Source organism: Labrus mixtus, chromosome 17, assembly GCF_963584025.1.
Source record: "Labrus mixtus chromosome 17, fLabMix1.1, whole genome shotgun sequence".
Classification (NCBI taxonomy): Eukaryota; Metazoa; Chordata; class Actinopteri; order Labriformes; family Labridae; genus Labrus; species Labrus mixtus.
In genome coordinates, this window is record NC_083628.1 from 8,812,109 (window position 1) to 8,833,163 (window position 21,055).

At 41.4% G+C, this 21,055-nt stretch overlaps 1 protein-coding gene across 2 annotated transcripts in view; it reads left to right on the forward strand.

Moving 5' to 3' along the window:
• Positions 1-21,055, forward strand: part of ntng2b (netrin g2b) — a 78,775-nt gene that overhangs the window by 43,061 nt on the left and 14,659 nt on the right. Inside the window, exons 4-12 of one of the 2 annotated variants that reach the window (XM_061060868.1) lie at positions 1,852-2,024; positions 4,747-4,776; positions 5,716-5,907; positions 10,847-10,933; positions 14,529-14,762; positions 17,748-17,873; positions 19,571-19,675; positions 19,857-19,949; positions 20,265-20,504. In XM_061060868.1, the coding sequence (XP_060916851.1) occupies positions 1,852-2,024; positions 4,747-4,776; positions 5,716-5,907; positions 10,847-10,933; positions 14,529-14,762; positions 17,748-17,873; positions 19,571-19,675; positions 19,857-19,949; positions 20,265-20,504 (1,280 nt within the window). The remainder of the gene's footprint in view (positions 1-1,851; positions 2,025-4,746; positions 4,777-5,715; positions 5,908-10,846; positions 10,934-14,528; positions 14,763-17,747; positions 17,874-19,570; positions 19,676-19,856; positions 19,950-20,264; positions 20,505-21,055) is intronic. The other variant, XM_061060869.1, reaches the window with a different exon arrangement.

Here is a 21,055-nt window from a genome sequence, read left to right on the forward strand (position 1 = left end):
AGCTCACAGGTGTGAATGCGAGAGCATGCTCACCTAATGTCTGAGCAACAAGTACAAGAACCGGACATGAAGAGCACATTAAAGTTAATATAATCACCTTCCAAAAGTTAAAGACAAACATTCATTCGCAAAGGTAAAGTAAGTAAGTAAAGCATGAAACTATCGGGTTGCTGTTGTTGTTTTTTAAATATATTTTTGGGCCATTTTTGCCTTTAATTCGATAGGACAGCTGAAGAAAGACAGGAAATGTTGGGAGGAGAGAGTAGTGGATGAAATGCCGCAAAGAGCAGAGGTCAGATTCGAACCCACGGTGGCTTTGACGAGGACTATAGCTTCTGTACATGGGGGCACCCCAGGGTTGCTGTTTTTTTAAACTGCATTTATTGTTAAATAACAAGCCTGATTTAGACTTCTGCTAGAATCTACCGCCGTGGGTTAGCATAGCTCTGTACGTACTCAGAAGCCTGCGCACCTAGCCCGACGTGGACCTCAAACATTTTAAAATGCGTCGCAACAATGCAGATCAAAAGCCCTGTGATTGGTCCGCTCAGTAGCAACTTAATGGCTAAAGGCATATTGTGTGTTCTCCAATGTGAGAGAAATAGCTGCTGACGTTGAACCAATGTGTCAAATGTAAGACATCTGTAAATATCAGAAGTTCTCAGTTCCTCTTCCATGTCTTTAAGTGGCCAAACTAGCGCAAAAAAAAATTCCCCCATCTTCTGCCTCAACTGATTCAGTTGGCGTACATTCCATCACCTCGGATATCCCCTCTCTTTTCTTCTTTGCAATAATTGCAATATAATCAACTGCTGCTCAATATCATATACAATATATTTATACACTTGGTTTCAGTCGCCATGGTTTCCTGCATACAGACGAGCAAAGAATGAGACGTAACCAGAAACTGGCGATATCACTAGCATAGAAATCGCACTGCCAACTTTGGTTTGTAGGCGGAGCATTGCAGACACACCAACGCACAAGTATGTAGTGCTCACGACGGCGTAGGCCATGAAGGCGATCGTATTAATCAGGACTTCATAAAGATTAATAACGTGTGTTCAACATTCATCCCTGCTGGATGTTTGACTGTCGGTACATTTTGTGCAAACAGTTTGATTCATTTTCCATTACTTCACTCAGTGAGTATGTTGACTGTGTTGCTGCATGCTGGTGAAATCAAAACGACAGAATCAGATGGACTGGCAACTGTACAAACTGCACGAGCAAACATCAAATAGAAACGGCTGCTGAAGCTTCGCCAGATTTCTTTTTTTTTTTTTTTTTTTTTGCTCTGAGAGAAAACTGAATGTGAGACCAGAGAATTACACTCCAAATGGAGTGACTGTGATATTCTCCGTTACATAAACTGGAAGTCACATCACGTATCTCTATGCGTGTAATAACTTTCATGTCTGCTTCTGCAACATTTAAGTGTTGCAGCATAGATAGGTGTACACACCCATATCACCACACATCTGATACTAATCCACGTTTCCCACCCCCACACATAAAGACAAAAAAGTTCCTTTTAATATGAAGTTTTTCTAACTTCTTGCTATCCTTGCCAGTTATGTACTGTAATTTACAGAAAGGGTCAATTGAATAAAAATGTTCTTTTTGTAAGATTTTCATCCTCTAGACTTAATTTTGTTCCATCTTGTTTTACATATTTCAACAATGCAATTTGCACACAACATGTTCCCCTTTTTGTAATACTGCTTCCACAATATCTAGCATCATTAACAGAGCGTCTGCAATCAATGTGTCGCAACAGTTCTCACTTGATCACACTTGATACCTTGAGACGACTCGTCTCACCTAACGAACCTGTCTCTTTCTTTGAAGGTGTAAGTGTAACCTCCACGCCTCCCAGTGCCTGCTGCAGGAAGGGAACCTCCAGTGCCAGTGTGAACATAACACCACGGGCCAGGACTGCCAGCGCTGCAGGAAAGGCTTCAAGGCCAAGTCCTGGAAGGCTGGATCCTACCTGCCCACACCCAATGGAACCCCCAACACCTGTAAGCACCCATTAATCTGTCCTACTGTGTCGACAAAAGTCATCAATATTACACAAGCTAAGACAGTACACTGATGAACCCTTTTGTATGACTTAGCTAAAGTCTGTTAGATTGCATTAGGCTTACTGGATGTATTAAAATACTGGAATGAACAAAATTCTTCTGACAGGGTGTCCTGGGAGGGGCCTAAATCCTGAGGCACTGCTGCAGATTTTTGGGTTGTTTCTTCTGAATTTAAACCAAAAATTCTTTCTCTACTTCTTGCTGACACTTACAAATGGAAAAGTGGCATCAGTTGCATGTTTTTTAGTTTAAAAAATCCATAATTGCAGACAGTTTAAGCTCGACAGATAAGCTTACCTTATCAAAAGGCTGGTACACAGAAGAAAATAACTAGCCTGCATCCATTAAAAAGGAAAATAATGAATCCACCAACTCTAAAAGTAACATATTCAAACCTTATATTCAGGTATTCTTCCCCTGAGTCTCAGTTGGTTTCCAGTCCAGCACATAACACACATAAAACTGTGTTGTTTTTTTATTTTTTCAAAATTGCGGATAAAAAAAATGGATACGTCCGACTTTGTTACAGATTTTTCGGGGGAAACCTGGCCCGCTGTCTGCGCCTGATATCATTCTTTTTCCATAGGGAAGCTAACTGGCTGCTTGCAATGGGCTTACTTATTCAGCATAAAGATAAAGTTTCATCAATGCTCATGTTTGGTTGATATAAAAAAGTATTGACAAGTGCAGCTTCAAGATGCGACATTTAGCAAGCTTGCTGTTTGTTTAAATTCAATTCTTTTTTCAACGTTCATGTTGGTTTCTTAGCCTAACTAACTTTGTGATCATAGTGACCTGTACGTAGTTGTTGCTGGTAGTTAAATGTGGCTAAAGTCATGCTATCTCTGTGTACTGTAAACAGAGAGGGCTGAAGCTCAGTATACGGTTAACTAGTGTCCATTGGCCTGTTAGTTGTTTTTAAATAGGTAGTGAGCCAAGAGTGGGAATAAATTCAAATTTTACAAATCTGCATGGCCAGTTTACTGGTCAAGACGTCTGGTCTATGGGAAAACCCTACACAAGAACCTGTGAGGTCCCTATACAGATGAATAGACTCCTCTACACCAATCCGAAGTCTTTATACTCAAAGTGTTTTATTCTCTTTTTACAGTAAATCTCAATTTTGCTGCTATGATGATTCCAGATGAAGTAAATGTGTTTCAGTTGAATCTTTCTAATCACACATGATTAATCATGACATTTCTTCTTTAAAAAAAATGAACGTGTAGGCAGGTATTTTAAATCTCATTCCTCAGCATTCTTGATTGATGAATGCCGAGGTTTCCTCACAACTCTCAGGTCCTCAATGAAAAAAACAGGATCAGTGGAGCAAGTTGAAAAGAACAGAGTAGTTAAGAGGAAATGACGGAGCTCTCCGATCTGTCGTCACCTCTGTGCAGAGAGCAGATCAGAGCGCTGTAAAACCGTGGGAGTGCGTGGGGGGGAAATCCTCTTGGAGAGAGAAGCCGGCAACATTAGATAGCTCTGATAAAATAATAATCTAGGGCAGCCCCTCCTTACTTCAGTCCCTTCACACAAACACAGAAACACTCACATGCACATATAGACACAGAGAGGCGCACACATACACCTGTACCTGTACTGACTCTATTGTCAGCCCTTTTTTTATCAACCATTTGTTCCCAAGTCACTTCTAATGGTACCGACACACACCTTCAGGGCCCATTACCACCCTTTTAAAGTTCGGAATCCCATTAGTAGAACTTTAAAAATTAAAATGTTTGCAACTTGTTCGCTTGAAATGCGACACAAAATGGCCATGGCTCACGAAACAGTTTGGTCCCAACTGGTTGCATTATGCATGCCAGGCTAACTATAAATACAATCTGAGAAAAAACACGGAGGAAAGGCACAAAGTTTTGATTCAAGCATAGCAAAGAAGCAGCGCTTAAAACATGCATATATTATAAGAAGCTCTGAATGTGAAAGGGCAACCCCCCCTTGCCTAACTGGTATAAGGCTGTCTGGGTGTGTCTAGACTTTTTCAACTGGGGTGGCCCCAACAGGGGCAAGGACTTATGCAGGAGTGGCATGAATTTTGTGTGCACAATCCTGAAATTAGTAGTCTGTTGAACCATTGCCAAAATAGTTGATTTTATCCTTTATGTCCCGCCTCTTACAAGGAAAAAAGCCTATCAGAGTTAAGGATTTTTGGGTGGCAGCTGGGATCCCTGATTAGATTTGAAGGGGGCCCGTACCACCTCTGGACACCCCTCTGGACACACCCCTAAGAGACTTAGAACCTTCACACATGTATTAAACAACTGTATCATGCCTCTATGTTAAAGTAGATATGATTGGTCGAGACATGCAGACATGGTAAATAAATGCTTTGGACCTACATGTACAAGCATACACTTTATGCCACCCCTGCAAAAGTTGTGCCGCCCAAGTGAAAAAAACAGAGTCTGCATACTCCTCTGGAAGTAACAAGTTAAAAGGGGGATGGAGGAGGCGGTGCAGATCCAGAAATTAGCCTAAAACATTGAGCGGTGGTAAGCTGCTGTTTTGCAGAACTGCTCCAAAAATCTCTCCGCCACTTGAGTCTGATGAATGAGGCAGAGTCAAGACTTTAGGCAATTTGTATGCATAAATAAACAAGTTCTCATCTCCTCTTCCTCTGCTTATTCTCTTTCAGGTACGATTGCTGGTTCACCCTCCGGTTCCAGTAAGTAATAACGCATAGCAAAGCGGAAAGGCTTCTATTTTTGTATCATCTCTCTCTCTCTCTCCGTCTCTTTTTGTTGCATTGTTTTTCAAATTTAAGTTTCAACCCAACACCTCTCCTTCTGTACGTCTCCTAAACTCTCCCCCCGTCTCTCCCCCTGTGATGTTCAGCTGGCTCTCTAGTCAGTCATTTCTCTTTTTTCCCTGCATCTCCTCTGTCAGTGCTGCAGCTTGGGCCCTGTGTGCTTCATTATTAATAGGCCTCTCTGTCGCCATGTCCTTTCATCACAGCACATCACACTAACCTGCACAGGAGGAATTCTTCCACAGTTCTGCTGCTTCTCTCATTCAGACTAAAGACAGCGCTGGTGATGGATTGAAGGGGGGGGGGATTGGATGGGATGGGACGGGAGAAGGTTGGGTGAGGGTGGGTGCTGGGAAGAGAGACAGACAGAAAGAGAGAGAGAGAGAGAGGAATGGGAGAGGAGGATGTTGGCATATGTTAGTGTGTTGTAATGCAGTGTGATTCTGGGTGAGGAGCTCGGGGAGGCAGGAATAAAAGGGAATTTGATTAGGGATTCTCTCTGTGGAGAGGCTCTCAGCCTCCGAGCTGTTAGACAGAAACGATCGGCAAAGTGGCAACATCCACCCTGACAGCACTGGGCTTTTCTCCACATGGCCGGACAGTAAAAAGGCTGCTGCATGGATAAACTGAGCAATTGGACTGCACTGCAGAAGTCTGTCTCCTCTCACAATTAGATACAATTGTGAGCTTATTTGGAAAGAAAATGGGGGGGAAAGAATGATTCTTGCAAATGGGCTGAAAATCAGTTTAGTGGTTTAATCTCAGGTTTCTAAGGTTTTAGTGTCTAGTTAGTTAATCATTATTTTTACCTGTGCTGCTGATTAGCCTTAGCTCATACATTTATTGTTCCTGAAGCTGAAGATGACACGGAGGATGAAACTGAAGGAGAAGCCGAGGGGGAAGATGAAGGTGAAGCTGAGGGTGAAACTGAAGGTGAAGATGAAGGTGAGGGTGAGCCCGAGGCTGAAACAGAGAGCGCCACAACCACTTCAGAAGCTGAATGGTCTCCAGCTTTTACCAGAGAGCAGTTCGGAGCCCCTCAGGAAGGTGCGGAATAAAAGTAGATTAGCCATAGATAGAGGTAGAGAGTTAGTACTTAGTGGGTTTAGTCAATACTGTCTATTCTTGTTGATCGTTAAACTAAGTATTTATTGGACAGATGTATTCCCTGCTGAAAATCTCTTATCTTCCAAAAGAATTGTTTACAATTACTGGGTCCTGAAAGCAGAGGCAGTATTTGAAGAAAAAAAAGCAACGTGGTTAAAATCAGTTTGTAGTGCCAGATGTCATTTGTTACTTCAAGTCTTCGCTTCTACTACTGAATAATGAATACAGTAAAATCTGGTGTGTGAGACGCACTTTAAAAACTTTTTTTTTCCCTTCTGAAATGTTGGCTACGTCCTATATAGGCCAACCGGTGTGACCAATATACCAGTATAAAATGTTGTTACATCATGACCACAAGTGCAGTGCTCCCATTCACCGTGCATATCAATCTGACAATTTTTGGAAATGCACTTGGTTCTGTGCTGTTTGGAATTAGATGGCCGACTTAGATAAACTGCTGGTGTCTTTTTGTCAAGTATAAAGTTAAATGGTATTTTCCAAATATCAGGGTTTATAGTGGTCAACTAATCTGAAGAAGCGTAGTTTAGCTTTGTAAGAAGAAGACAGGGGAAACAGCTGGACTGTTTAAAGCCAACGAGGTCGACCTACTGTCGCAGCAACTCTGAAGCTCAATAGTTAAAACATGAGCTCATGTGTAAGCAATTGAACAGCATCAGTTTGAAAGGGCAACGTGCATTAGAGTCAAGAAAAACACATAACCCCAGTGTACGACATACATTACAGTTTGTTTGGGTAACAGATGAAACAAACAAGAACTGTGTTCACAGGTAGCACAGCTGTTTGCAGCCATGTGACTGGCTGCTGGTTTTAGCTCTGTATTTGACAGACATATATGAGTTGTAACAGCCTATGAAGTTGTAAGTTGTGAGCCTTGTGTCTAGATAAGCTAAGAATGAAAAAAAGAGTGACTGGAGATATGCTCCTATCAGGTTTTGAGGGAAGAAGAAAGCTTCCACGAGCTGACAGCGTTTGTCCAGCAAAGGTTAACATGGATACCATCTGTAGACCGCTGTCCTACAGACTGACAGTACTGACGAGGGACCCATGGCAGAAAACATAGCGGACCGCTTGTGCTTTAAGAGACGTTTTTTCACAGGAAAAGATATATAATCAGCGAGTACTCGTTCATAAGGTAATGTGACTACTTGCGTATTTGGATTACTTTTAATGCCCATCTCTATAGATCATAATCAGGCTTCAGAGCTCCATGTTAGCCTGAATCAAAATTCTGCTGACAAGTGAAACACTATAAGAACTGTGTAAAGTATGAGTGCAGGGCTTTCAAACAGTAGCATACATTTGCAGTACAGGATTGCGACTTTTACATAAGTGACATATGAATACTTTACTAACCAGCCTGTCAAATAACAAAGAAACAGTGTCGTGGAGACTTGTGAAGAAACAAATGTGTGCGTTTGTGTGCGTCAGTGTGCTTCTAGACACTGAACTGCAGCGTGTTTGTATCTGTGTATATGTGTCATACATAATACATCCTGCAGACTTAAGATGTACATTGGCCAATTCCCCTGCCGTATGACTCTCTGACGTCAATGCCGGATGAGGGTTGTCCCGTGTTGAGTGTAAGGGGCGTCAAACTGTACCGGCATTCTGACTTTATTTGTTCTGACAGACTGATTTTAAGCAACCAAGGACGGACGTGAACAGAGTTTGTCAGCCGCTTGAATGTACAGTCAAGTGGACCTGAAAACCCCGGCTCGGCCTCATGCTAAATTTAAACCTGCCAGCTTGGTAGGCAGCGGACCTCTCATGTTCCACCAGAAAAGCACTTAGGAAGTGGGCGGAGCTGGGATTTCGGCTCCGCTGTGATGTCGACCGACTTTTCTTTTTTTTTCTTTTTGTCTGAAGGAAATCCATTAAGAGCGTTTGTTGAACAGCACAGCACTTTTGTTGTTTGGCTGACATCAGTAGGGAACTCAAATAAGTCAATGATTAGCTGTGATTTAGGAGAGGCTGACAGAGGCTTTAACACAGGCCTGTGTAAGCTTTTTGAAGTCCTCCGGGAAGCATACAACATCACACGACATCACATATAGACACGTTTCAAACATTAGGAGTCATAAAGAGACGATTAAATTAGATTTCCTATCCCAAACAGGGCCTCTGATGATTAATGTTATAATCTATCAATATACACATTCTTCTTTTCACATAACCCTTAATTATTTTAAGTCAAAAAAATATTTTCAAAATGTAAAAAAAACATTTCATAATGCTTTGTTTCTGACCCACCAACAATCTAAATCTTTATTCAATCTGCAAACATAGAAAAAGAAATCTGAGTCTAACTCCAGAGATTTCTTTGGTGCCATTTCTGCATGAACGTGGTAGACTGTTTATAATAAGTGGAAATAATCTCTTGGTGTAAAATCTAAGTCGATGCAGACGTTACTTCATCCTGCATTCCTCCTAATGACCACCAGGGGGAGACTGAAATGTTCCCATTTAGAGTTAAATAGACAATAAAGCAGTTAATGCTTTAGGGCGTGGATACCTATATATGACCGAGTTGATGAAAGTGATTTGTTAAATGGCAAGAATATACAGCCAATCCACGCTGTCAACCAAATATAGTTACTTCTGGTTGCAAAACAACCAAGACCCATAACCAAAATGCCAACCTCAAGGCTTCAAAAAAATTAAGTGAACAAACCAATGAGTGACGACAGCATGGCTGTTGTTAAGTCTTCATTTACATGTTGATCTAATAATCATTGCAGCTCTCATCAATGTCAAACAAATGCAAAGCCTTACTTTGTTTGTTAACCAACATAAACAAAACATACAGAAGTCATAGTCATATATTAGTACAGCTGTAAGACGTATTTGTATAATGTATTTTATAACAATATTCAATGTTTGGAATAAACTGGAGAAAGTTCAGATGAACCCCACAGGCATAATAACTATTCGGCTGCACTTTTGGGACACCACATCTGATTTTTTTATATCTCAGGTTGCTTGAACCTGACCCTGATCTTAACAAACCCTTGTTATTTCTGTCAGTGTGTGAGTGTGTGTGTGGGTGTGTGTGTGTGTGCACATGTCTATGTGTAGACTCATGTTGGGCATATGGTGCAGTTCGGTGAAACCCATAAATCATCCTCATCCTTTACTCTTCCTCCCAGGGATCTGAGGTCTAAGGTTCCCTTCTCAGCCAGCGGCCAACACCACTGTGCGTGCGTATCAGTGTGTGTACATGCAACACAATAGGGCTGCATGATTTATCCTAAAAAAATCACGATCTTGATTCATACACACATGCGATCTTACTTCTTGCTCGTAGTCACATTCAGACCAAGCTGCATTCACGTCGGTGTTTCCCACACACAGACGATACTCGGGCGTGCCACCTGGGTGTTTTTTTAACGGCTGCCCAATAGACCATATTTCCGACCTTATATTATCTAATTTTAGCAAGAATGGTGCAGCATTAGTACACACTGTCTGATACACACACAAATGCCCTCTAACACACACCCACTTGCATACATACGTTTGATTGTTTTGTGTGGCTGAGTGTTCTGTGATGTTGTAACTAGATTGCACTAAAACCATTCGATGTGTATGTTCTTTTTGAAAAGTGCTAACTGCAAATTGTGTCTTTCCTGTGTAAGCAAAATGTTTAAACAGCCTAGGAATTTTTTTTGGTCCATTTTTCATCCAAACAAACATCGGTTATATAAATCATATTTGTGGTATTATTACTTTTCCAGGAACCTTACAAATGCTAATCCAAGCTTGGGTATGTATTGCGGGATTTTTCCACTAAGATCTATGATAAGATTGTAAGTGTGTGTGCAGATGAAGCACATGAATCCTCGCAAACATCATCAGACTTACAGCTCGCACAGCATGTCATAGTAGTTGCGCCCCTTTTGTCATGTCCCTGCCCCAGTTAAACCACCGAGCATGCTCAGATGAGGATTAGTGATCTATTGGCAAGGGAGTCTGATCCACAGAGGCAGCAGCTGATTGGACGGCTGAACAGATGGGCGTTTGGCGGAGAGAGGGAGGGGGGAGAGGAGGTCAGCGAAACCAAATCCTAAAACCTAGTCATACATCTACCAGGCAGCCACCATGACCTTGCATGACCCTACTTCATCTTTGCATTCAGAGGCAGATCCCAGGGCTGCAGAAGACCCTGAATACAGATAAAGTACAAGCAGGCACACATGTAGCCGACAGTAAACTCGCACACTGCAGTGGTACTACATTAGATTAACCGCAATCACATCTGTGCAGAATCCTCGCGCCTGTTAATCAAAATCCCTGCATTCCCATAAAAAAAACTGAACTTGCACTTTGACTGAATCATGTCTGAAATATCATGCGTCATATTAAAAACATTCATGCTGTCACTCCGTCCGTCCGCATTAGCAGTTCTGGCAAAACGTTAACTGGATCTGAATCTCAATGGCGTCATTACAGTGGAGTTAAATCGATGTCCAACTCTGTCGTAATGAATGAAGGGAATGCTGAGACTGACAGGTAGCATTAGACATTATTGTATCATTTCTCAGGCTGTATTAATGCTTCTGACAAATAATCTCATTATATACAAATGGAAGAACACAGATAGGCGTAGCTGTAATTTGTGTGTGTGTGTGTGTGTGTTTGTGTGCGTATGTGCGTGTGCTTGTTTGTGTGTCATGGGGCAGTCCATCTGCACAGACTGACGGGCACATGTCACAGGATTATGTAACGGATCAGATTAGATGGATGCATCGTATGTGAAAGTGATGGCGCTGTTACATGCCTGAAAATGACTCTAATACCTCACCCCCCCCCCCCCCCCCCCCACCCTTTTTTTTTTTGTATCTTTCACTTTCACATACAGAGTTTGTTGCCGCAAGAAGCCCTGTGTCAGAGGCTGGAAACTCACAATACAGCCCTCTACACCCTCTTGATTTTGATCTAAGTGAAGGTAGGCACTTGGAAACTAGGTAGAATGGTCAGTTTAGTCATGCTTGCAGTCTGATTACACTCAAATATACCAGAATGATAGTTCAAGTTATGTAAACTTTTTGCTTTTATTCATTATGTAGAGCTTACTCGGGGGGAAACCGGACCCCAAATCCCTCGCTAGCACCAAGATTAAAGCCTTCCAGTTTCCGCTTTCTGTGCCTGCTTGACGGTTTCTCCATGTCTGCTTTTCAACTGTCTGCTTTCATAAAAAATATGTACTTTACTCCAGAGGTGGACTACTCACTGTCCTTCAGGGAACAGAGGGATTTCAACTACATTTCTATGCAGTCATGTGGATGTGGAAGGGGTTTTCTGACACGCAATTTGCCCCAAAAAAAAAAAAAAAAAGGATTACAAGGCAGCTGTGATGTAGTTAGTTTTACCAGTTAATGTAGTAACTGTATTATTCCTCTAATGGCTTAAATCAAGATATCATTTTTAAGTGCAACACGCAGATAATGTTAACAGGCATACTCATTCCCCTACCCCAATTTTTTTTAAATTCCAAAATAAGTCCCATTCACTATCAAGCATTTCAAACTGAACATGTGGCATACACAGATAATATTCTGTTTTCAGGTGCATGTTAAAAATTGGAAGTAAGGACCTCAGTTTATGTACGTGACATGTGTCTCAGTTTACAGTCCGCTCTGTGTGATGCATCCAAACCATGTACCTAACAGTTTGCAGCGCATTAATAGTGGATTACACAAACAGAAGAAAAGCCCAAATCTCTGGTCTGAAGTAGAAGCACACTAAAATAGACCAGAATGCCAGATAACATTATGAAAGACGTACATATTAATAGGAATAGGGATGTTCCTTTTGACTCATTTCCCTGTTGATTTAGCGGAAAGTGATATTCAGACTAGTCAGAAAACAGGCTCAATTTCTTTTGATATGGCTAAACAATTTCCAAAGACATACTGCTTTTAGACTTTTTTACGGCCATTTGAAACAGATCTTCCCATTCTTTAATGAAACTGACGGCTACTTTGCATGCTGCTAAAGTGTGAGGCATTTTGCAAGGTGCATTGACTCAAAAACCTCAGAAATAAGACTCTTGCAGCCTAAAGGCCAAATAAAAGACACAATAATTAAATTAGTGTTAAATACAAATGTTGGTATGAAACCCTTTTAGATTATTCGAAAGTATGATAATAATCCAGGAGATAATAACAGTTTAAACAGGGAGACTTGTACCAGTAGTTTCATATCTTCATATTGTGTCTTAGCCCTTGCGTTGTAGCATTGTGCCTCACTCTATTTATAGGTACCTAATTGATTCAGGGCTGATGTAAATGAGATTCCCATGATGTTTTATCTCTCAGATTTTGAGATAACAAAATTGAGTGTCTGAAAACACATATGCACACATCCGCACACAGCATTGCAAGTGTAAGACACGAGCAGTACACTCTGACAAACAGTGCGCGATTTCATTTTACAACCATATTAACAATAGTCACACCTCGAGCAGTCACTGTGTTTTAAAGAAACAAAAAAACACAATTCTCCAGCGCTGAAAGGGTTGTGGAAAACATTTGGAGTTAAGCCGATCTCAGCAGTGTGAAATCACACTCTCGTTGTGCATTCTCACTTCTGTGTGCGCGTGTGTGTGCGTGTGTGTGTGTGTGTCTGTGTGTGTGTGTGTGTGTGTGTGTGTGTGTGTGTGTGTGTGTGTGTGTCGCTGCGCTCGCTTGTGTGTGAGTCGATGTAGGCTGGGCTTTCTTTGTATAAACAATCTGAGGCAGCATCTCCTATGCTAATGTCTTAGCACGCTCATTCCTCTTTGCATTTACATCCCCTGTCTTCATGCTTCTGATGCAACTGAACAGACACCCAAAGCTCAACCAGCAGAATCCAGCAGACACACAAGCGCACAAACAGACAACATGTTACCCATCAACCCTTTGTCTAAGCCTCAACTGGTGCACTATGGGGCCCTTTGAATTATGTTCGACTTATATATATATTTTTTTTCACATTTATGTTTCATGTTTATGTGGTAGATAATGAAGCACTTTTGTCAACACTTTTGTCTAATTATGTGGTGGACGATTACAATTACAGTTCCCAATATTTCAATAAGAAAACCTTCAAAATGTAACAATGAAGTATTTGTTGACAACAATCCAGTGCTTCACTTAAATACACTAAACAGTTTATCTTTTGTGCACCTGACTAATTTGGACGATACCTCCTCCAAAATGAGCTTATTATTACTTGTCATTTTCATTATTATCATTGTTATTATTTTGTAGGTTACATTTTTGGCCCTTCCCTTGATAAGATAATACAGCTGGAGAGAGATCGTAAAATAAGAGGGACTAGAGAGCGGGGCCGACATGCCTGAAAGAGCTGAGAGTTGAAGTTAAACCTCTGAGTGACGCATTAAGCACTTCGCCTCCGTGCAATGGTCTCCTGCCTGACTGAGCCAAATGCTGCATTCATGTGCCGCTCGGGTGGTCCAAGTTTCCGAGTTCAGTTCAGTGTGTTCACGTGATTACCGGTCGGAAAGTCTGAATGTTGTAACAACAGCACAAAAAAAGAGTTGATGCTATGAAGATGAACAGTGAAATGTAACTTTTAAAAGTTATATTTGAGCAAAAAGTTGATGAATTAATAAAAAGTATGTTAACATTAACAAAACATATTTTGTCCCCAATTTGATGACGATTCTGACATCAAGTCAAGAAGTCGGGCACCTAATTCTTTTCCGACTTTCCGACACCACATGAATGCACCAAAACCTTCACCCCCTAAATTTAGTTCTAAGTCTAGTTGATCCAAGCTGATTGGTTGTTTGAAGATGACTTTTTAAAGCGGCCACTGTGACATTAAAAAAAGGTGAAACGTCTTCCTACAATGTTAAAAAGCTGATAAATACTTTGGCATTTTAGCTTTTTCATTGATTCAAGCAGGAAATTCTCAATTTAAGGTGGTAAATGGCTTACTGGTCAGGGGAGATGTCAAAAGATGAAGCCAAAATACTCCTGTGAGGGGCGCTGACATATTGCACATTTGGGGCAAGAGTCGGTGCAGTATTGTTCGGCTAGAAAAGCTTCAGTATTGACGTCACCTTGCCTTCTGCAAATGAAAACACGCATTTAATTTACCAATAAAACTCAAGAAGCTATAATCGTTGAGGGGGGCAGCCTGGGTTCAACTTCGACCTTTGGCTCTTTGCGGCATGTTGTTCTCCAATCCCTCATCCCAGTTTCCTACATTATCCACTGTCCTCCTCTCTAACAAAGGCCTTGAAGCCCCAAAAATGAACCCAAAATGGAACAAAAGAAACTTCCAAAGAAAAGTAGTTTTGAAGATAAACCAGCGTTACGAAACTAAGTTTGAGAAAAATGTATATGACCTGTATTCAGTCTATTGTGCGAGTGCCAGAGGACATTAGCACCAAACTTCTGTAAAAAACACATGAGGTAAAAAGACTGAAGCAGCAGCCCTGAATCACACTAAAACAAGGCTACATAGTTATAAAGAAAGCTAGTTTCCATCAGACACTTTTCATGTTACAGCACAAGTTTTCCCTCCTTCAGTATTCTATCTAACAGAAGAGTTCAAGACACCAGACGAGTTCAAACCTTCTATAACAATTACCGACCCTCCACATCTGTCGGTCCCAGAGGAGCCCACGCATCACTCTGTTCATCATCATCTCCATTCGATCACAATCGAGTCCATCCTACATCCCCTGACTCCTGTTCACCGTCATACAAGCATGTCTGAAACTGAGGGGAAACACTCAGAGTCGAGGGAAAGTGAGAGAGGAGGTAAGGCACATCTAGTAGTAGTAGCAGCAGGACCATAGAATAATCTTATTTAAAACAAGTCCATTATTTTCCTTTCTAGCCATTGTGATGATTTTATGATGTGGAAAAATGTGGAAATGGCCGATTTTCCAGGAGGTGAAAGTCATTAGCATAATCGTATGTTGTTCAGCATCATATCACATGTCATTGAAGCTTATTGGATTTAGGTAGAGGCAGTGAAATCTAGTTAATGTTTGAGTGAGTTAGGCTGTTTTGAGAGCAGCAGAGAGAGTGATACAAAAAAAAAAAAGACCAGCAGGGGAAGGTTTTAAAAGTCTGACTTCAGTTGACATTGTCTTTGCATCATTCAGAGGCACTGAGAGGATTGTGGAGCATCAGCAACGGGATCAGAGTGACGTAAAGACCCGATAACAAGAGAGACAGAATTAGGACTAAGGACGGGTGTTGAATGTAGAAGCTTAGCGCTGAAATATACCTAATTTCCACACCGGATGTTTGAAGAAACTTTGTTGGTAAAAATGATTGGAAACAGCTAACAAGACCAGCCGAATAAAATCAAACTTGTTTAAATTAAGGATTTAGAATATGGATGATGCTTCCTGAACAGCAGCCTCATTTGCCAAAAAGAACAAGAAGGAGATACAAATGCTGAAGGGGGTTTCCAAGCAATGGTAAACATTTTAGCCTCAGGCACTAACAACAGCTAGCTTACTTCTGCTGACAGAAAACGAACATTTCTCACTGAAGCATTTGTATGTCCAAGATGTTTAAGTCCTCCGCCTTCGAAACTGCAGCACCTTGTGATCAGTCTTAGTTTTGTTTACATCTGCTTCTCCTGAGATCACGTGAGATTATACAAGCTAATGTGAAGTTGAAGGTATGCGACTTGGGGGGGTGTCGCTGGGTAAGGAACAAGAGGGTCGCTGGTTCAAGTACCGGTGTTCAAGTATGGAAGTTAGTCTGGTTTCTAGAAAGCTGCCAGGTCACTTCCCGAGTACTCCCCCAAGGTGCCCTTGAGCAAGGCACTGAACCCCAAACAGCTCTGGTGCGCTCCCTGAGTAGCAGTGTGTAGCAGCTCCATTCTGACATGTCTCCATAAATACATGCTAATAGGTCCCTTTTGTGCATGTGTCTAATTGGGGCCTATGTGTTGGAGAAGCATGTTTCTCAATAACAGAGCGTAAGACCAGAATTTCCCCTGAAGGATTAACAAAGTATACAATTATTTTAACTATTAATAAAAAGTATATTTTTGTCGTAGAGTTTGCATGTTTGATATTAGCGAGGAGAATATCTGTAACCTTTATGCCTGTGAAGGAAGTGGATTTTTCAAAATTCGTTTAGGATTGTCTGAAAGCGGCTTTGGCCCAAAGAGTGATGTGCCTTCTTCTAGCAGAGAAAGCGGTAACCCTTTTGCTCAGACGGCCTGCGTCTGATGTCAGGTCAGTTTGTGGCTGATCTGATTGAGATTGATGCCAACAACTGTTCTAATCGCTCCGGCCCTCGAGGCAGCAAGGGTTACTGAGATTAAATGCATTTATGCTTACTGCTGTGATACATCGGCCTTTGAAACAACTGTGATTCAGAATGCTGCACTCCCACAAGAGAGGTTTTTTTTTTTCTGAATCTAGTGTGTGTGAAGCCGTGACTGATGTGTGCGCGAGTAGGTATAGTGGGGCCGTGAGTCGGACATGAGCAGCGTTAAACAGGGGTTACTTTGATGAGATGTAACGATGGCTCGACGCCAGTTGTGTGAAATGGTTCAGGGTGCGGTGAGAACAGCTGCTGGCGCCCTGTCTCACCGGAGCCCAAGGGAGGAGGGGGGGGGGGGGGGGGGGGGGGATGAAGGGGAGTGAGTGGGCGGGAGGGAGGTTGCCTGGAGGGGGACGCTCCACAGGGGAGCAGGATGCTTGCAGGATGCCCCTCTCGGAAGGAAAAAGAACAACTGGAGACGTACAACGCCTGCACAAAAAACACCTCAAGGGGAAACACAGATGGAAGCGTGCAGCCCTGTACTCTCCTGTGGTCCGGTGATCATTAGTCCCTCAATGATGTGCACGGTGTGGTCGCATCATGTGATTGGTTATCTGTTTGTTTTTTTTGTCATTATCGTCTCTGCAGTGTTTTGATTTATTGAATCATGCTTGTGTTGCAGTGAATGGAAAGGTAAAAGGAGGAGGAGGGCAGATGATCCATAAACTGAACTAGTTTCACATCTCTCTGCTTTCATTTGTGCTCACTCTAGCCCTAAAAACATAGAGCAAAGGATGCTGGGAATGGTATAAAGCCCTCTGGGAAAGTGATACATACACAGAAAGAGAGAAATAAGGGGAAATTTTTAGCAAGAGGCAATTAAAAATGCAGTAAAAGCAGCATTGCTTTTGCTAAGTTATCCCTGGTACCTTCATGGATTTGTGCTGTTTTGTGTAAGTGTTGCACGAGAGAGAACGTTTGATCAAAACAGAAGGAAGTAAACCAATGACAATATGTCATTGTAATAATAAAGAATATATTATGAGAGTGAATATTTTTGGGCAAACACTGAGACAAAAATAGGAGTAGACCGTCATCTTTTTACCAGAACAAAGAAAGAAAACCACTAAGGCAAGTAAGAACAAGTGCCAGTCAGAAAATTCCATGACATTCAGATAAAAGGAAGTGCATGTCATTTTTTTTTCACACCCAGGCTAAAAGTGTAGTGATGAAGGAGTTTCTCAAGCCTCTCTGACTTTCACAGCTTTTTTTCCCAAGCCCAGGGCTGAGGCCCCTGCAGGGGCAATCCACTATCTGACAGAGAAAAGAAAGAAAGAGAAGAAGGAAAACAAGGTCTCAGAGGAAGACGAGGGCAGATGATATCAGTAATCTTTACCCACTGCAGGATCAGCCTAATTATCAAGTTCTTACCAGTCAGGTTTCTGAGGGTTGGGGGGTGGGGGGGGGGCATGTGTTATAGGCTACCTCACATGATGATGATTTTGTGTTCAGTCTTTCATAACTCTGAGGAACATGTACCAGAGAATCATGGCCGGGCACCTGTACAACGGCAGCACTGGGAGGAAAGAGAGGAAGTGGAGGAGGAGGAAGATAATGAAAGAATAGCAGAAATCACAGGTACTTTATAGCAGTGTGCATTTACCATATTGTAACAATAGATGATTTGAAACAACAGCTTAAGTACCTGGTAAACCATTTCCTAGCTAAGATTACCATTTGATCAGGTCAAAATATGAAAGCTATAAATCCCCAGCTAAAGGAAACGTAAGCTAGCTAACAGCAATGTTAGCTTGTAAAATCTAAATCTTTCGACAACTCATTAGCCACAACTAACAATAACACTCTACTAACTCTTCGCTGACATTACTGCTATCAATTTACTGTTAGCTAGCTAGCTTTATTGTTTGCTCGCTAGCCAACATCCCTGTTAACTCAGAAATTAGACCTAATGTTTAGCACAACACTATTCAACAGTACTGTTAGCTAGAGAGTGATGCTAAAATTAGCCAATGAGTTACTTGAAGTGTATTATCTTGAAATATGGGCTGTCCCTCAGGACTCCCCCCCCCCCCCCCCCCATTTTGTAGAGCTGTAGGAATTATGAGAGAGACTACATGTACCCTTTATAGGTAAGGCATGGTATCCCACAATGCATTGTGAAAAGCAGTGTGAAACTAATGGTCAATAACCAAGTAATACCACCAGCCATTGTGGTGCAAAACATTGGCGAGGGACATTTGACTTCTCTCATTGCCAATGAATGAGAGGCGTGCGAGCAGCATGAATACAGAAACACTAAACTGTTAATGTATTGGCGCATTTAAAATAAAAATGTTTAAGATGTTTAAATAAAGAGTAAAGCACACTCAATGGAGCAACGCTAGATGTTCCTTGTGATGATGAAAGGAACCAGACCATAGTTTTTTAAGCACAATTAAATAAGTTGTGGCTCAGAAAATTGTCAATTATTTTATTAAGATCAATTTAAGAATAATTTTGGATATGTATTTCTAATATTAACTTATTTTGTAAAACAGAAAAGGCTCAGTATAATAGTTTGTCACTGAAATGTACGCTGTTTTATTTGATCGCTGACTGGCTTGATTGAAGCACGTCTTGACTGCTCAAAAGCAATCGCGTAATAACCCGTGTCTGGTGATTGGCTGAGTATCATCGTACGATGGTGTTTTTATTGGGCCGCTGAGCTCACTATACATTCCACTACTACAGAGAGCTTCCTACGTAGGGTTCTGTGAATGAGTGTGTGATTTCAGACACAGCCTTTGATTAACAAATTGCATTCTAAGTTGCTGTTCAATCAGGCAAGAGGTTATTGTGTTTAAATGACAATATGAAACACTGTATTACAATTTTACTTTCAAACGGACCCAAGAAGTACATGAGAGCAAAACGTCTGCCATGTGTATTCGGTGACTTTAGATTAATATACTGTGGTGTTCTGATGCATTAAATATGCAGTAAATAAACTTCTATAATGAGTTAAACATGACAGATCACTGGCAGCCTAAACCTCAAAAAACAACAATAGAACAGTATCTAAATTTATCTTTTCATGGATATGAGTCTGTCAGTCAAGCGACCCAGCAACAACATAATTTTAGCACCAACAGGATGGGTGTCATATTTTCTATCTGAGACTGGAGCTGAAGGGCATGAAATGAAAAACTGGAATAAGGATGAAGCAAAAGTGAATTTATTCTTCAGGGTGGCGTGCTGACAAAAGAGCATGTATAATTTAGAGTGGGAGACGTTTTTTTTTGCTAGTTATGTCAATGACAATTGTGGTGTTTCAGTTGGGTACAAATCTGAAGGACCGCCACATGAGAGTCACGGCCACAAAACCTTATCTGAGAACAGAGAGGAAAGGAAGGAGGAGGAAAGAGAAGCTCACAGGACAGGTATTGTTTTTGTTTGTACTGTAGTGGTTAAAGTCAACTGTACTTAGTTGTAGTGGTGGAAAAATCAATAGAACTCTGTAAGTTGAAGGAAAAAAATTGAGCTTTTAAAACTAAAAGCTGCTAACAGGAGACCTGTATATACATTTTCCTTCTTTTTTTTACAATAATCGTGGTGGAACAGTCTCTTACAAGCCTCAAGGACACGTACATCAGACTCATGGCCACAAAACAACAAGCTCGTCTGAGAACGGGGAAGAAAAGAAAGAGGAGACGGGTAAATAAGGTGTAATGTTGGTATAGTGTAGAGGTTCCCCATTGTGCAGATGTGTAGTAGACCTAAATAAAGCTTGAATGCATATAGAGCAAAGAGAACAAGGCAGTGAGGGGAAAGTTATCTCTTTAGTATGTAGTAGAAGTAGTGCCCTCCAATGTCCTTACTGTTGTGTTGTTGTATAGTGTTAAATATGCAGTAGATACATTTCCATATAAGCTACACCCATAGTGTAAAATGAGAACCTGACAACCAGAAATAGCCGAGTGTGCAATAATTTTAGCTTTCAATATTAATAAAGATTGTGTGTTTTTTTAGTTCCCAATATTTTTGAGGGACAAATGCACAGGACTCATGGTCACAAAGCCTCAACTGAGCATTGGGTGGAAAGGGAGGAAGAAAAGGAAGAGGAAAAGGAGGAGGAGGAGGAGGAGGAGGAAGATGATGAAAATGAGGAGGAGGAGGAGGCGGAAAAGGAAGACGAGGAGGAGAAGGCGAAAGAAGAGGAAGAGGAGGAAGTGGTGGAGGAGAAGGAGGAAGAAAAAACTGAAAGCAAAGGTATCTTGGTTAAATTTGGTAGTAGTGTTTGTAGATTCATCTTGCAAGATGAATCTACAAAACGAGAGATGGAAGTTCACATGGTGTGCAGAAAAACCCAGAGCTGCAGAATCAAGTTTTGGAAAACTTTACCGAGATTTGGGAGTTATGTCTCCTTGAAGGGAAGCAAAACGTCAGGCTCAAATCCTTCCCAAGATCAGGAAGTGACTTTTTGGGGAAACGTGTCTACATCTTTTGACTTGTTTCTCAGTGTTATGTTGAACAAAATGGTTCATCTCCTCTTTTCGTTTTTTTTAAGGTTGGTTTACTGGCTCAGAGGTTTATTGTTGCCACCTAGGGGGCTGGAATGAAACCAGGATAGAAGTTGTTAATCAGGCAACTAAGTTTTTGGCACAATAAATACATCATCTGTGGGGGAGAGCGAAATGATTTTTGGTGTCCCAAGCGTTCTGGTGTACATTTATTGTTCAAGTAGTATAACCCCTTGGTGATTCAGCAGGCATTGGCTGTACACATCAAACTAGTCTGTATGGAGGGCAAAAGAAGGAGAA